Source organism: Gekko japonicus, unplaced genomic scaffold (assembly GCF_001447785.1).
Source record: "Gekko japonicus isolate JY-2015 unplaced genomic scaffold, Gekko_japonicus_V1.1 scaffold974, whole genome shotgun sequence".
In the NCBI taxonomy this organism is placed as follows: Eukaryota; Metazoa; Chordata; class Lepidosauria; order Squamata; family Gekkonidae; genus Gekko; species Gekko japonicus.
In genome coordinates this window covers 69,882-87,132 of record NW_015174873.1, presented here as the reverse complement: position 1 = coordinate 87,132, position 17,251 = coordinate 69,882, and the positions used below count along the sequence as shown (strand labels likewise).

The 17,251-nt window shown below is 41.8% G+C and overlaps 1 protein-coding gene across 1 annotated transcript in view; it reads left to right on the top strand.

The window, feature by feature from the left end:
* RBM20 (RNA binding motif protein 20) overlaps positions 1-17,251 on the top strand; it is a 195,993-nt gene that overhangs the window by 145,782 nt on the left and 32,960 nt on the right. The window contains exons 2-5 of the mRNA XM_015424828.1: positions 2,138-3,260; positions 5,928-5,989; positions 7,679-7,773; positions 10,444-10,535. Of these exons, the coding sequence (XP_015280314.1) occupies positions 2,138-3,260; positions 5,928-5,989; positions 7,679-7,773; positions 10,444-10,535 (1,372 nt within the window). The remainder of the gene's footprint in view (positions 1-2,137; positions 3,261-5,927; positions 5,990-7,678; positions 7,774-10,443; positions 10,536-17,251) is intronic.

The window sequence follows — 17,251 nt, the reverse complement described above, 5'->3', positions numbered from 1 at the left end:
GTGTAAGTTACTTTGTGTGCGCAAATCCCCCCCCCCCCCTAATTTTGTTTGCCTTTATAGAAGCTATAGTGAGTCTGTGTGCTCAACATTTCTTTATTAACAATTTCCATCAAATTAATGAGAACAGATCTCAGGCTAAAAGCCTGTACTTTCCTAGACTTCCTTCAGATCGTTTGTAAAATTCTAGTCTGGTGGAAGGGGAGGCTGATATTAGTATCAACAGTGTCAGATCTGAGTTCACGTATGTCATCTGGACCTGGTGACTTTTTAGATTTAAATTTTTTTATCAGCTCCAGAACTTCATTCTTCATCGAATCTATATGACACAGATATTCTGACATCCTTCCTGAAAATGGAAGTTCCAGCACAAATAACCAAACCACATTTTCCACAGTGAATATCAATGCAAAGAATTCATTCCATTTCTGTGCAATCTCCCCACCTTCCTTTAGAAATCCTATCACCCCTTTATTATCCAAAGACACACTAGCTCCATGCATGGTTTCCAGCTCCTGATGTATTTTTTTAAAACATATTTTATCTTTTAAGCAATGTCTTTGTCATATTCCCATTTTGCTAATTTTATCATAATCTTACATTTGTTTTGCTCCTTTGCATTCACCTCAAAACCCCCCCACAAAACTATAATGCAAGTACAGTGACCCTATCCCAAGGTTATTGTCCCTTTACATTTTTCTCCTTAGTAAAAGCTTGTCTGTGGAGCTAGGTTTTGCCAAATTTTATGGGGAATATACAACTATATTAAGTGTTGTATGCAATTGCAGTTTTGATTTCATTTGTTACTAATTACAGGAAAAGTATGAGTGGTGCAGAAATATTCTAGTCCAAAAACTCTAGAATGCTGAGCGAAGTACAGAAGTTAGAATTGTGTTAATATGGGGGAATTGTGTTCATGTTTTTAATTTCTCTGTGGTTTAATTTCTCTGCGGTTGCCACTAAAATAGCATTTAATTTAAGTGTTCTAAACTGGTATAATTTTGCACATTCATTAATATCCATATGCACTTGCAGTGTAATCCTAAGCGTGTATATTCAGAAGTATATCTCAATGGGACTCATTCCCAAATAACCGTGTTTAGGATTATCTCTTTTAGATACTCAAGTAATGTAAATGGTGGTAAAAAGGGTATATTCTGATGGGATGAAAGGAGTGGGAGCTATATAGCTGCATTTAAGGTATATATTCCTAAATGCTCTAATTAAAGGGTGGCTCTACTTCAGAGTAGAAATAGTCCATAAGGCTCTGGTTGTAATAAGTAAATTACAAAGGAAAGTAGTTAGAACTTGTCCCTATGTAAAAGAGTGTGGGTCAAACCCTCTTTGGTGAGCAAGTTTGTGACAGCACCATCGTGTGCAACATTAAAAAAAAGCTACTGATTGTCAGATGCTGTGGTAATACATAGTGCTATAGTCTACAGGAATGCAGTTTAGCAATCCCAACTGCAGTCATTCAGTATGTGTATATCGTTATATACACCAGTGTGGTGTAGTGGTTAAGAGTAGCAGACTCTAATCTGGAGAACCGGGTTTGATTCCCCACTCCTTCACATGAAGCCTGCTGGGTGACCTTGGGCCAGTCACAGTTGTCTCAGAACTCTCTTAGCCCCACCTACCTCACAAGTTGCCTGTTGTGGGGAGGGGAGGAGGAGGTGATTGTAAGCTGCATTGACACCCCTTAAGGTAGAGAAAAGCGGGGTATAAAAACGTAATCTTCTTTTGCCCTTGCCATAGATGACAATGACTGTTGCTTATACTGATTGCCTTTAGGTTAGACAAACTAGTCCAGTTGCTTAGTAAAGAGCTTGAAGCAAAAGTCACTGAAATCATTGAAGTCCTTTCTGTGACCTTCAGATGGGTTTTTTGGCTTGAACTCAAATAAACATGATACTACTTTTTAAGGTTTGAAACACTTATCTGCCTGTAGTCTCATAACTGAAATGACTGTGATTCCAGATACATTAGAGGACAGGCTGGGTTAACAGTATGCCATAAATTCCTTTCCTTCCTTCCAGGGGTTTAGCAAGGGGTAGCATCTTACCACTTAGTCATGATTTGGCGACAAGGGCCAGCTATTAAATATGAATTCGCACTAAAACGATTGCCTGTTGTTTTGCAGTGCTGCCAAGCTTCTGGACAAGAATCTATTCTCTGTCAGCACCCCGAATCCACTGCTTCCTTCTCCTGCGAGTCTTCAGCTTGCTCAGCTACAAGCCCAGCTTACCCTGCACAGGCTAAAATTGGCTCAGACAGCAGTCACCAACAACACAGCAGCTGCAACTGTCCTGAATCAAGTTCTCTCTAAAGTGGCAATGTCTCAGCCACTGTTCAACCAATTAAGACATCCTTCCATGTTTAACACTCCTCAGGGGCATGTTGGAGGGTCTGGGATAGCCAATACTAGATTTCCACCTGGTGGAATTCATTTTCCAACACAGAACCCTGCTTTGACAGCTCCAGGAGGAGCACTGGGCCCTGTAGGTAATTTGCAGAATCAAAACCCAAGTGCTGTGGTCATAAACCCTTTTGGGGGTGTAATATCTCAGACAGCTGGACAGCAAGCAGTGGTTATGGGACTAAATAAGTCTGGTGTCTCCTCTGCTACGGGTGGCTTTTATGACTATGGTAAACAGGTATTTCCCTCTGAAGCTGAACAATGCAACCAACATGGTTTTGTGACGAGTGGGTCTCATTCAGTTCCAGCATCTTCTGGAGGGGGAACCTATGATGGTCAGCCAGGATTTCAGAAAGAGTTTTACATACCCAGTTCTAAAGGCCAGCATACAACGGGGGCACAGTCTTTGAATTTTTCTGCGGACACACATAATTCTCATCAGATTATAAATCCAAAAGGAGAGGGAGGTCCTGTTCAACATGAAACAGAAGCAAATAATCAGTGGGAGAATCCTTCTTTCTCTAGCCACAATAAGACTGACATGTTGCCCAGTGCCAGCATGTGGCCGTCAACAAGTGTCCCATATGAAATAAGAAACGATCTTTACAATCCTGAAGAACCAACGCCTGACACAAAGTTTAGTGCCGGTGCTGGGCTCGCTTTCAGCAGAACCAATGGCAGTAAACAAAATTTCAACAGCTCCCAAATGAGACAAAAGCAGGAAGTAACTCCAGATTTGTCAGTAAGACCTCTTCAGTCTCATGAGCTAAATGATTTTCACAGTGTAGCACCTCCTTGCTACCCCCACATCTGTACAGTATGTGATAAGAAGGTATTTGATCTAAAGGTAAGTGTAGTTAGACATACTTGTGCCTCCTTCTAGTACATACTTGTGCTTCCTTCTAGTACATGGAAATGTTTGTTCAGTAAAATAACTCTGTTGTATTACTGGCAGCAGTTGTGTTTTTATTAAGACCATACTGGAGTTACCTACTTGGTGTGATCAGTTTTTACTTGTGGTTTTTACATAGTTCCTGACAACTCTCATTACTTTCTGAGAATCAGCTTGCCTTCCTTCCTCCTTCACAGTAAGGATGCTGCTAGATAAAAAATTATATGACTTGCTTAGTCCTGTTATAGCACTTACTTTAGAAATATCTGTTGCAGCTGAAATATGCCTTTCCAACCTTCCTTGCATTTTTTTAAAAACAAAAACATTGCAGTTTTGTTCTGCTTGTGTTTTGAAATTACAAATGTAAAGCCCAGTCCACAAGAACCCTGCAGTATACAACACTGTGAGACACAGTGCAAACGTGATTCCCTGAACCTCCACAAACCTCAGTTTCTGCCAGGGATCCAGAAAGTGCTTGGCCCTGCTGCTGTGCTCCTCCAGAGGTACTGCTGTGGCTATTAAAAGCAATTTCAGCAGTCTTCTGCCAGGAACTATGTGGATTAATGTGCCTTATTCCATAGCGGGATACCATGGTTTACTACTTATGCTTTGTTTCAGATTTCTGTGATCCTAGTTCTGTTATATTGCTTATCAGATGCCTTGTCCTGTTGATTACATTGACTTACGCTGAGTAATCCACCTTGAAGCTCAGTGAGAAAGGCAGGCAGCTGATAACACAAATAAATAAATTGCAGAGACCAGCATTAAACCAGGCAATGGTTTCCCAAGGTTTTCAGCTTCTCACAGAGGTTGTTGGAACTGCTTCTCCAAGCCACAGTGACATCACTGGAAGAAGCAACCAGCAAGGTTGAAATGTTTCTAGTCCCTACGTGTGGCCAGAAAGTATGGTATCTGGGGTCCTGGTTTAGGTGTCTGCACAGTGCCCCACAGTACTGCAAAGTGCAGCTTTTAGGTAAGTCATGTTTATATAAATGAGGGTGGTTTCATGTTGAACTTATTATTATCCCTCCAATTTGCTTAACATAAGAACATAAGAGACACCAATGTTGGATCAGGCCAAAGGCCCATCCAGTCCAACACTCTGTGTCACACAGTGACCAGAAATACCAGGTGCCATCAGGAGGTCCACCAGTGGTGCCAGGACATTAGAAGCCCTCCCACTTTTGACCCCCCCCCCCAAGCACCAAGAAGACAGAGCATCACCAAGAAGACAGAGCATCACAGTGATCCCCCACTCCTCCACTTGCACCTGCTGATGTGACCTTGGGTCAGTCACAAGCTCTGGCACAGCTGTCCTTGAAAAAGAGCAGTTTGTGTCAGAGTTCTCTCAGCCCCACCCACCTCACAGGGTGTCTCTTGTGGGGAGGGGAAGGGAAAGGAGTTTGTAAGCCGCTCTGAGACTCCAAGTGAAGGGTGGGGTATAAATCCAATCTCCTCTTCTTCTTCATCATCACTTGCCCCAGAGCCCCTATCTATACCTTGTGGGTAATAGCCACTGATGGACCTCTGCTCCATATGCTTATCTAATTCCCTTTTGAAGCCGTCATTGCTTGTAGCCGCCACTACTTCCTGTGGCAGTGAATTCCATGTGTTAATCACTCTTTGGGTGAAGAAGTACTTCCTTTTATCCATTCTAACCCGACCGCTCAGCAATTTCATGGAGTGCCCACGAGTTCTTGCATTGTGAGAAAGGGAGAAAAGTACCTCTTTCTCTACCTGCTCTATCCCATGCATAATCGTATAAACCTCAATCATGTCACCCCTCAGTCGTCATTTCTCCAAGCTAAAGAGCCCTAAGTGCTTTAACCTTTCCTCATAGGGTAAGTGTTCCAACCCTTTTATCATTCGAGTTGCCCTTTTCTGCACTTTTTCCAAAGCTATGATATCCTTTTTAAGGTGTGGTGACCAGAACTGCACACAATATTCCAAATGAGGTCGCACCATTGATTTATACAGGGGCATTATGATATTGGCTGATCTTGCTGTAAAATGTTTCAGAATATAAAATCCTTTTTTTCTTATTCATTTAAAAATTTACATTCTCACTCCCCCCCCCCCAAAAAAAAAACCTGAACCCAACGCAGGTAAGAAGTTTGAAACAATAAAACAAGAGTATAACAAAATCAGAAAAAAACCCTTTGTGAATGTATGTATGGTATAGGCAGAGGTCATTTCGGGGGGGAACGCGGGGGAACACAGTTCCCCCGGGTGAGGTGCAGGGGGCGGGGCACATGATGAAGCCCCGCCCCTGCTTCTGGCCGCCCCGCTTCCAGCCCTCATTCAGCCAGGAGGAGGCAGGAGAAGAGGGAGGGGAAGTTGCTTCCTCCCCACCTCTCCCCACCCCTGACTGCCTGGGGCCAGGAAGGGCCTTGGCGGGGCTTCCTCGCACTTCCGCCGGCCTTGCAGGTCCACCGCCGTGGCATATGCTAATGAGTTATGCTAATGAGTTCCCCTAGCTCTTTTTCTACGAAATGACCCCATGGTATAGGATCTTCCATAAAACTATGACGTACTTATTCATACAACTCATTACAAATAGATTTATTGTGCTGTTTTATTCTGATTTTATTTTATGATATTTTTCTCAATATTATCATCTAGGACTGGGATCAGCACATTAAAGGAAATCTTCACACTCAAAAATGCATGGCTTTTTCTGAGAAGTAAGTATTAACTGGTTATTAGAACATATTGCTTGCTTGTAATGTAACGAATTGATTTTAGCATTTTCTGTATTTTTAAGTAGCAGTTTACCTATAATACATCTCGATGCATGGATGTTTTTTCTAACAATGCCATAGGAATCTTATGCAAATAAATGTAAGTGGATCTGTGAGTGTGAAATAGGGTTGCCAGGCCCCTGGTCTGGGTGGGGGTTCCCCTGATTTTTCATGCTTCTGCTGCCTGCCCCCAAACAGGGATGTTGCATGGCGACATCCCCGACGTGATGATGTCATGCAGAAGTGATGTCATCACATCGGGATGTCACATGGTCACTCTGCTTTTTGGGCAAAACTCTATGGTTTTAGGCCAAAAAACTCATAGAGGTTTGCCCCAAATGCAGAGCATTGCTGCGTGACGGCCCCAACATGATGACGTCACTTCCGCGTGATGTCATCACATAGGGGACATCATGTGATATCCCCCCCCCCTAGAACATCCCCCAAATCCCCCCGCCAGCAAGCCGGTGGGATCTGGCGACCCTAGTGTGAAAGAATGATACACATCTGTGGCTGACACACATGCACGGCAAATGTGGTATCAAACTCTAGCTTCAACTATTCAGATCCCTGCTACCTGAGTAGCCATTGCACTATCTGGACAAAATCTTCTATCAGTAGGTTTACCTCTGCAGTCACAGGGCCTACCAATAACTCCAGGTGGCAGCATGGTACCCACTCCCTGAAAGTATGTGATAGGATATTACATAACAGCATGTGACAGGAAGAGAAACCAGAATTATGAGATTCAATGGGAGGATTCCATGAAGCAAGTGCACATTAAGAATTCATCGACCAGCTGGTAGGCTGGAAGTGTTTGTAGGAAGAGGCTGAAGGCAAAGACAAGTTTTCACATTTTCAGAGAATGCTTTAGGATCAACTGGCGAACATGGGTAGTGGCTGAGCCAGGCTGAGTTGCAAGATGGGAAAACGGAGAGAGCAAGAGGGAGAGCTTTTAGAGGAAAAGAGAGTCCCTGAATCTTCCTGTTTTTTTAAAAAATTCTGTCCGTGGTTGAATTACTCATCATCCTACTTACCCCTCTGTGTGTGTGTGGGGAAAAAGGCAGGAGGCATGGCACCTTTGCTTTCCACCCATACACAGGAGCAGGAGGTCCTTCCATAAAGCAACAAAAAAGCAGATCTGTAAGAGCTCATGACCCAGCATGCAGGGCTCCATGACCCTCCTGAGGATCACAATCCATGTGTTGAAGACCACAGCTGTAATACATGTATGAACAATCTCATATGTGGTGCTATTCTGACTTGTGGCAGAAGGAACACAGCATATGAATCTAGATACAACTCCCATCTGAAAAAAATCCAGGTTTGACCTGTATTATTTATAACACCCTAACTATCATTCTTCAAACCTAGTTTTTTTGTATGTGTAGTGTTTATGGGCTGGAAGCATCAGGCAAACTGACAGTGAAAGTGCCCTACAACCCAGTATAACACCTCTGAACTTTCTGTATACTTTCCTGTGTTGCAACAGTGAGCTGGTTGAACTTCCTATCATAAGCACTTCAGCCTGTGCAGGAAACCTCAAAATTATCTCTTAACTGAGTATTAGATCAAGATACGTTTGAGTTTTTCCTGCTGTGTTGCTCAATTTCAATCCATTTTTCTTTTTAGTTCTGATAACCGGTGTGTGTTAAGTTCAGCAGAAGGAATGTTGCACTCTTCTTCTTCAAATAACACTTCTGTGTTTAATCTTTCTGGTACTGAAGGTAAATTAAAAAATAATTTGAGTTGCAAACATTTGTATTTATTGGGCTTTTGTAACATTGGAGTTTGTGAGTACAAAACATAATAGCTGTACATTGTCCATTAATCTTTTAATGTTGGAAGTTAAAAGAATTTTGTAATTATTAGAAGTGGTCCCACCAAGTATCCTAGGCTGTCCATTGTTTTCTGGGACTTGAAAAGGCAAAAGGCACAACTTTGCGCTAGTGCTTTGCTCCAAGCCAGAGTGTCACCTCTGAATTCCTTAGGGCTCTGGCATTTATCAGGCCTTGCTTCGTTATAGGAATTTAGTTAGATTAACTATTATCTCTGGGAATTCTTTCATGTCCTTATTTTGTTTTATTTTCATTTATAGTTTGCCTTTCTCACTAGGACCAAAAATGGATGAGGGGTGAGGTGTTAAATGCCATCTAGTCACTTCCGGCTTATGGCAACCCTATAAATTATTGTCCTCCAAAATGTCCTATTGTTAACAGCCTTGCTCGGGTCTTGCGAACTGAGGGCTGTGGCTTCCTTTATAGAGTCAATCCATTTCATGTTGCAGCTTCCTCTTTTCCTGCATTATTGTCTTTTCCAGGGACTCTGGCCTTTTCATAATATGACCAAAGTACAATAGCCTCAGTTTGCTCATTTTAGCTTTTAGGGAGAATTCAGGCTTGATTTGATCTAAAACCCACTTTTTTGGTCTTTTTTGGCAGTCCACGGTATCCATAAAACTTTCCTCCAATACCACATTTCAAATGTATCCACTTTCTTCATTGTCCAACTTTCACAGCCATACATAGTGATGGGGAATACTATGGTATGAATTAACTTGATCTTGGTTGCCAGTGACACATGCTTTCACTTAAGACTCTTTTCTACCTCCTTCATGGCTGCCCTTCCCAGTTTTGATCTCCCTCTGATTTCTTGGTTGCAGTCTCCTTTTTGGTTGATGATGGAGCCAAAGAATAAAAAATCTTCAACAATCTCAGTTTCTTCATTGTTTTCTGCCAGTCATGTGGTGTCATCTGGATATCTCAAATTGTTAATGCTACTTCCACCAATTTTCACTCCACCTTCATCTAAATCTAATCCAGCTTTCCTTATGATACATTCTGCATATGGACTGAAAAGACAGGGACATAATATTGTACTATTTTGAGCTTCATTTTAGTCGCATGAGAAACCAATGCGATGGTCTGATAGTTGCTATGATCTTTGACATCTCCTTTTTTGGAATCGGAATAGAGTGTTTCCTGTCTGTGGGCCATTGTTTTGTTTTTCATATTTGTTGGCACAATCTTATTAAGATTTTGATGGACTCCATTTCTGTGGCTTGGAATAGCTCTGTTGATATCCCATCTACTCCTGGTGATTTGTTTCTCTCAATTTCTCTCAATTGCCGCCCTGGGTCGTACGGGTAGGGCGGGATATAAATCCCAAAATAAATAAATAAATAAATAAATAAATTGATTTCAGTGCAGCTTTCACTTCACTTTCTAAAGCTGTAGGTTCTTCTTCAAAATATTCTTCTTGGAAGGAATTTGCCATCGTTTCGTCTCTTTTGTGTAGTTATTCAGTGTATTGTTCCCATCTTTTTAAATTTTTGTCCTGTTCAGTTAATGTATTTCCATGCTGCTCTTTCAACATGCCTAACCATGCTTTAAATTTCCCTTTGATTTCTTGAATCTTGTGGAACAGATTTCTTGTTCTTCCTCTTTTTTTGTTCTCTTCTGTTTCTTTACACTGGTTCTTATAATAGTTCTCTTTGTCTCTACGTGCCAGTCACTGGAATGCTGCCATTAGGCTTTTGATTCTGTTTCTGTCACCTTTTATTTTTGCTTCTTGTTTATCTTTAGCAATTTTAAGAGTTTCCTCCGTCATTTATTGATGCTTTTCTTTTGGCTACAGGAGTAGTTGTGCATTCTTCAATAATATCTCTGGTTTCAACCCATAGTTCTTCTGGTTCACTTGAATTTAGTAATCTGTTCTTTACATGGTCTTTAAACTCTTCAGGAATTTTGCTTAGATTGTATTCAGCACTATGAATGTTTTGGTATTTTTCTTCAGTTTTATTTTCATTTTCCATATTAACAGTAAGATTTTAAAAAACCCAACCCAATACAGTCAATCAGTAAGATGATTACAAAATACGATATCATGCAATCAGTGAGCTGATTACAAGATCTCATTATATTGAACAGCAAAGATTCCTAGTAAGGTGAAATGATGCAGTGGGTGGGGATTGTACAATGGGAAAATTAACTGTGTCCTGCCCCTTACTACTGTTTCAGGCTGCTTTTCCCAGGATTATATGAGCTCTCGACCCAGCAGAAACAAGACCATGATTGATACTTTATTGTATTTAAGCTGATGCTTTGGTTGTAACTCATTGAGTCAGGATGTGAAAGATTTTGTTCCTTCACTTGAGGAGGAATTGCCCCATTACTCTTGCCTGTGAGGGACTCCCATAGTCAAAGATACTGGGTGAGATTGAATATATCAATACTTTTGCATGAATGTGATAGGTGAGGTTTATTTTCTCTAGATCTCAACAGAGGTTAGGAAAAAAATGCTCATTTACCTAAGAGAATAGTGCATCTTCAGTTTATGTATATCTATAGTTCATACATTTTTAGGTTTTTATTGAATGTTTGCCATCCCTTCTTTAGACTATCCTTTAAATCCTGGGTCATCATACAATTCCACATCTTCATTTGGCCAGTCAGGTTCTACATTCTCTTCTGTACTTTCTGGAGTAAATGTAAGTTATATTGCACAGTGAGTATATCCTTTGCCTTACTATACTTTTGCAGGGGTGGTAGCTCACCTGGACTCACTGAAAAGTTGCTCCAGGGGAGGGAAGAACCGACCTAGAAAGCTGTAGCTTTAAAGAGACAGTGTTTCCACTAATTGGTGGTTCAGTGTAGCTTGGTGAGAGGCAGGGTTCTCCCTTGGCCATTGACTTGGCCAGCTCCCTGCCTCTTGTGGGGAAAGGAATCCCTGCAAGGGAGCAGGGCAGCCAGAAAGCACGTGTGGGCTGTCAGACCAGCTTTTAAATCAGCTAGGAGTGACCCAATGAAGATAGCGCCTTCCACAGCTACCTTCCACAGCCTTTCGAGAGAAGTCTCTGGCAGTAGGAGGAGGAAGGACATGGTACTGAAAACCTTTTCCTTTGATGAGTGTTGAGACCCTCCTAGTGCTGCAACAGATTATTAGCAGTAGTTGATCAGCTTTCTTACAGAACAAAAGAATGGTTCAGCTATTAGTTCTTATTTAACATCATTTGCTTTTATTGCATGAAAATAATTCAATCAACCCCCTTGAAAAACATCCAGTATTTCCAATGAAACACTGTAGTACACTTGTTTCTAAATGGTAGTCTGTATGTAATGTGGGTCTGGGCCTATATCCTTATCCATATTCCATATATATTCTTGCTGTCTAGTCCAGTGACATGTGGAAAATAAATGTATTCTATTTGGTGGCTATTACCTCACAAATTGTTTTACCAAAGAGGTTCATCAAGTGAATTATATCTTAGTTCTTGGCCTTGCAAGGCCTAGTGGATCATAGATGGGTCCAAAGTCTCCGTTGAGAAATCTTGCTTTGGACAATCAGTATCATTAAGCAGTGATTGAAGAAGTTAGTTTAACCTCTATTCCAATAGCAATTGGAACAAGGATTTTCTTTATATCATGTGCAGGTATTTCTTTCAGAATGGGGGAGGGGGAGTTTAAAATAAAATCGGTAAATGGTTAAATAGTGCAGCTTTTTACATGGAATTTTGAGAATCCCAGTTTTCATTTTGAACAAAGAAAGCGAAATTTTAGCCCTGCTAGTGGCTGAGATGTATTTGAAATTGTATATGGAATCTTTCCAGTTTAGAGATTCTGGAGCATTGAAGTGTTTACAGAGCATCCCTGACATAAGGATTGATCTGTTCTGGAGGTAAAGCAATACCTAACCTAGTGCAAATAGAAGGGTGCTTCTGTGGGTTTCCTTCTTTAGACCAATTGGTCTGACCACAACTCCTGTATCTTCCACTAAAGGAAAGACTCTGCAGCCTGTGTCATCAGCTGCCAAAGGCTAGATGAGACTGCCGTATACATAGCCACTTAACCCTACTAGATTGTACCTTTGGGCTAGATTTTAATTGCTGTAAGCTCCTTTTGGAGACAGACTTGGCTGCAAAGGGCAGAGTAGTGAAGGTAAATAACCTAAAATCTTCTTCGTGGTCTCTGTGCATCAAACCTCTGGGATATAGTGCAACTGCGCCGACCTCAATCGTTTCCTCTTGAAAGTGAAAGGGATTTTTGTGCCCGCTCCACAGTCACACACTGGCTTAAGTGCACATGACCAAGGGAGGGGCACGACAATCCCACCAGTTCTCTTCTGACCGCCGCGCTGGTAGGATCTTCTCCGTTTTGGTCGGTAAAAATTTTGGCTTTAGGGCCTATTCCTCTTTTTCTTCGAAGTTTCTTCACTTTTTCACTTTTTTCTTGTTTTTTTGCCAAGGGAAAGGAAAATGTTACTACAAATTCACCCCCCCCCCCAGACTTTATCATTTGGTCTCTTTTTCACAGACCAAGTGTCCCCCCCCCCCAGCCTATGGCCAAGAGCTGGGGTTTCTTTAAACAGTGCCTCAAGTGCGGTAGTATAATCGCTCCCCCGGACGGACACTCGCTTTGCCTTCTGTGCCTTGGGGAATCGCACTGAGTGGACTCTTGTGCACATTGCGTGAAGTTCTCGAAGCAGACAAGAAAGAACAGAGCTGCTAGACTTTGCGTTGCGCTTTTGGAGTTAGCGCTCTCACCGATGTCATCACAGGACACTTCGGGGCATGCGTCAATGTCGACTGCCACCTCGGCATCAACGGCTGCGTTGTCCCCTATGCTGACTAACTCAGATGTTGACCGCCCGATGCTGAAATGCTCGGCCCATACATCGAAGCTATTCTGTTTTTTCTCACCAGCAAATGAAGCCGTTTTTGAAGGGCCTCACTCGCCTCTTTCCTCCCGCTCGTGGGCCGACTCCCTCCTGGGACTTACCTCTAGTACTGTCCAGATTAACAGGCAAAATGTTTGAGCCCATGGCCACATCTAGTCTGCAGCTTCTCGCGTGGAAGACTGCCTACCTAGTAGCCATTACCTCAGCAAGGCAAGTGAGCGAATTGTCTGCACTCCGTTGCGATTCTCCGTACTGGGTTTTTCACCATGATGGTGTCACCTTGGCCCCTGATGTGTCTCTCCTGCCCAAGGTTGTTTGTGAGTGGACATTGCTCTTTTGACGTTTTCCCCATCCCCTACGAACGACGAGGAACGCCGTCTTCATACTTTAGACGTCAAGAGAGCCATACGCTTCTACCTTGATAGAACAAGGTCATTCTGTCAGTCACCAGCCTTGTTTGTCTCCTATAGCACACCTGTGCAGGGGAAGAAGCTCTCTTTGCAGCATCTATCCAAGTGGATTGTGGAAACCATCAAACTGTGCTACTTACTGGCCAAACGGCCACTTCCAGGCTCGCTCCGAGCACACTCTACCCAGGCAGTAGCCACATCCACAGCCTTCCTGAGAGGTTCGTCGTTCACTGATATCTGTCAAGCAGCAACCTGGGGTACCCCTCACACATTCATGAAGCATTACGCCCTGGATGTGTGTCTTCGTCAACATTCCGTGGTGGGACGGGCAGTGTTGCAGACGGCGCAAGTCTAGGACCTTCAGCTCCCTCCTCCGGGTAGGCCTGTTTTTTGCTTGCTAATCTCCCAGAGGTGTGATGCACAGATACCACAAAGTAAATAAACAGGTTGCTTACCTGTAACTGATGATCTTCGAGTGGTCATCTGTGCATTCAGACCTCTCCTTTTTATTACTCTGAGACTGATGGCAGCGGTCAGAAGGAACTGGCATGATTGTCGTGCCCCTCCCTTGGTCTTGCGCAGAGGGGTCAGCGCGTGACTGGGGAGTGGGCACAAAAATCCCTTTCGCTTTCAAGAGGAACCAATCGAGGTCGGCGCAGGCGCACTATATCCCAGAGGTGTGAATGTACAGATGACCACTCGAAGATCATCAGTTACAAGTAAGCAACCTGTTTTTCTACTTCACATGAGTAGAAGAGGCTTTGTGTGCATCACGATGCTGCATTCAAGAAGTCTTGATTGAGGGTTCCCCTAAACATTCTTAGAGGACTTGTAGTTACAGGACATGTGGTAATCATTTCCAAAAGCCCTGCCTCTGCTCCAGGGCTCTAAACCAATCCTTGTGATTTTGGCCTGCTGCAAATTGTCAATCAATCAGAGCCCACGAAACTCCATTGGATAGGAGGAGGTGAGGAAGTCTCTGTTTAAAAAGAGGGAGGAAAAAATTCTTCCTTTAGACAGGGGATTTTGGTAGCTCTGTATAAGAGTGTCAGTTGAGCAAGGTTTTTAATTTGGCTTTTATTTAGGGTTTGGGGTCAGTTTAGGGAAGAAAGCTTGTTTCAGTGAGACAATTAAGCATCCTGTTAAGGGCACAGCTTTCTTAACTTAGGTATACAGGTTCTGTAGACAGGAGCTCTGTGTGCTAAAAGAGCAGCCTTGAATTTGGAGATGATCTTGTCCATTACAGAATTAAGTTCCAGTGAAATCTAGTCAACTGAGGTAACCTATCTGAAGAAAGTAGAATTAAATCTCCCCTCAGGGTTTATTTACATTAACTGAGGTTTAACTAAATTTTATCTTTTATGTATAAATGTTTTAACTAAATATTACCTTGAATGATCAGATATGTAGTAATAAGTAGTTATTAGTTTGTGACCTTCTAGAAACTATTCTCACAATTTGTCTTTAAGTAGCCTGTTGACAGTAGATAGATTAGACTTGAAAGTGCTGTTTATAGGCTGCTTACAGGCGTTGTGGCATATAAATTCTTATACCTTTGCATGATAGTATTTACTTTCAGCTGAATCCTGTGGAGGGTATACTTGGCTCCATGCACAGTCATAAACAAAGTATTCAAGTAATTAAAAGTGTCGGCCTTGTGTCCTCACTGGAGATAGTCTGCCTGTCAGGGAATGCAGAACTAGAACAGGTAGTTGAGGCTGTGATTTTTCATGGTAAGCTATCCAAGTGGCAAATAAGAATGCATAAATAAATTATTTGATTGGCTGACAGTAAGAGCTCTCCAGATTAGCCAAGATCTATGCATATTTCTTTTTTTTTAAAATTATAAAGCTACAAAATTAAAAAAAATCTGTAAATTATAACACAGTGGTTACAGAGTTCATTTTCATTCTCTCCATTATATGTTACAACTCAGTTAATATTACTGTTAATATCATTTGTCCAATTAACACTCCTGCTTTTCAAATATAAATACAGTTAATAAACGAAGTCCACTGTCTCCTTTTTTGCTGATTCTGCAGGGAAATGCTTGTTTTAAAAAGATTCCATCACTGAACAAAGAGACTTGGTGTCTTTTCTTCCCCAAATAGACTTGCTTCAGCATTAAGATTTTACCAGCCATATCCTTCACATCCATTTCTCAAAGTCTGGTAGCATACATAGCTTCCAATTCTTTGCAGTTAACATTCTCGCAGTGGCAAATAAATATACGACTAATTACCCCATATTTTTAGACACATGGGCATCATTATAGTCCAGGAGAACCATCAGCTCAACATCTGTCTTTATAATATCCTTTATCCCCTTCTGAATCATGGTCTAGTACTTTTATTTTTGCAGAATTAAAATCCCACCACATACACAGATAGGATCCTCTATATTTCCGACATCTCCAACACAGTCCGGTATGGCTTGAAAACATTTTAGCTGACCTGCTTGGTGTATGGTACTAATCATCTATCTATTACTGTCAAACAGTTCCCCCTTATCTCTATTTTTTTTGTTAGCCCATATGCATTTTTGAAAATGCTAGCCATACCTCACCCAAGAGCTCCAGTTGCAGTTCTTTTTCCCAACTTTTTTGGAACATGTTTTTCCCAATTTCTTTCTCCTGCAGTAAGTTATAAATTTTGGAACCCTGAGTAACTATTTCTCTATTACCGTGAATGGCCTTCTTAAATTTGGATTTTGGCAGTTTTGTTAACAAATATTTTTCAAGTATTGTAATCTTGTTAAGTGCAGGGGTTCCTATCCTAGTACTAAAGTATTCCTAAGGGCTTATTTTACCCTTATCACAAAAATCTGTGGATCTTACAAAGCTAGCTCTGAACCATTCAGAAAATTCACCTGGGATGTTTGCTGAATCTAGAATCAAACTTAATACTGAGAATCTACCAATTCTCTTATTTTACCAATAAGTAATTAATACATATGTCTTAATATTGGTACCAATAATTGGTACATATTTGTATCAATAATTATATCACCACTTTTTTCCTTGTTGTCTACTTAACCATAACCAGAAATGCTGTGGAATACCTATTGTAGAAGCTGCAATATCCCACACTTTCAAAGTATCATCTACTCCAAATCACTCTAAAATAACCTTCAATAAAGAGGCATAATAATAATAATAATTCAGTATGTTGGGGGTGACAATTCATCGTTCTACTGTGACATATATAGACTGTTACTTCTTAATATTGGACCTAACTACATTTATTAAACATTCTCTGTGTGATAACTATTCTTTGTTGAGAGGTTGTATTTGAGTGAGCACAGAATAGAAGCAAGAATCTTGGAAGAATTTTCATTTTAGGAACTGCAATTCTGCCTAACTATGAAACAGCAAACTTAGACCACCATTTCAGTTCTTCCTCTGTTTTCAGTTGCAGCTGATTTGGATTGTATTTTAGAAGTTCTTCAACATTATGAACAACTAGCAGTAAAGCCCGTTGTGAAAGCAATACAACGAGATCTAGAAAGAGGCTCTGGGGGAGTGCTCTGGCTTTGGGCAAACAGTGTCAATTTGCTGTGGTGACCTCAGCAGGGTATAATGACAGAGTCCACTGTTTTCTCCAGAGGAACTGATCTCTGCTACCTGAAGAGCAGTTGTAATTGTGAGTGATCTGTAGCCCTCACCTGGAGATTGGCAGCAATTGTTACCCAGGACAAAGTGGCTGGTTTGGAGGGTGTAGTCTATGGCATTCTACCTGTCTGAGGTCCCACCCCTCTGCAAACCCCACCCTTTCCAGGCTCCACCCCTCAAATCCCCAGGAATTTGTCAGCATGTAGTTGGCAACCCCATCTCCTTCCCAGCTAACCATCAACCTACCATTATCTGCCCCTTTGCCTTCAGCTGACTTCTGCCCTCCCTTCTGCAGAGCAGTTGTAATTCTGAGTGCTCTCCAGCCCTCACCTGGAGATTGGCAACAATGGTTCCCTATGTGGGACTGACTGGTTTGGAGGGTGGAGTCTATGGGAGTGTACCTGTCTGAGGTCCCACCCCTCCTCAAACCTCACCCTCTTCAGGCTCCATCCCTCAAATCTCCAGGAATTTCCCATCTGGAGTTGGCAACCCTATCAGGACTGGCCCCAA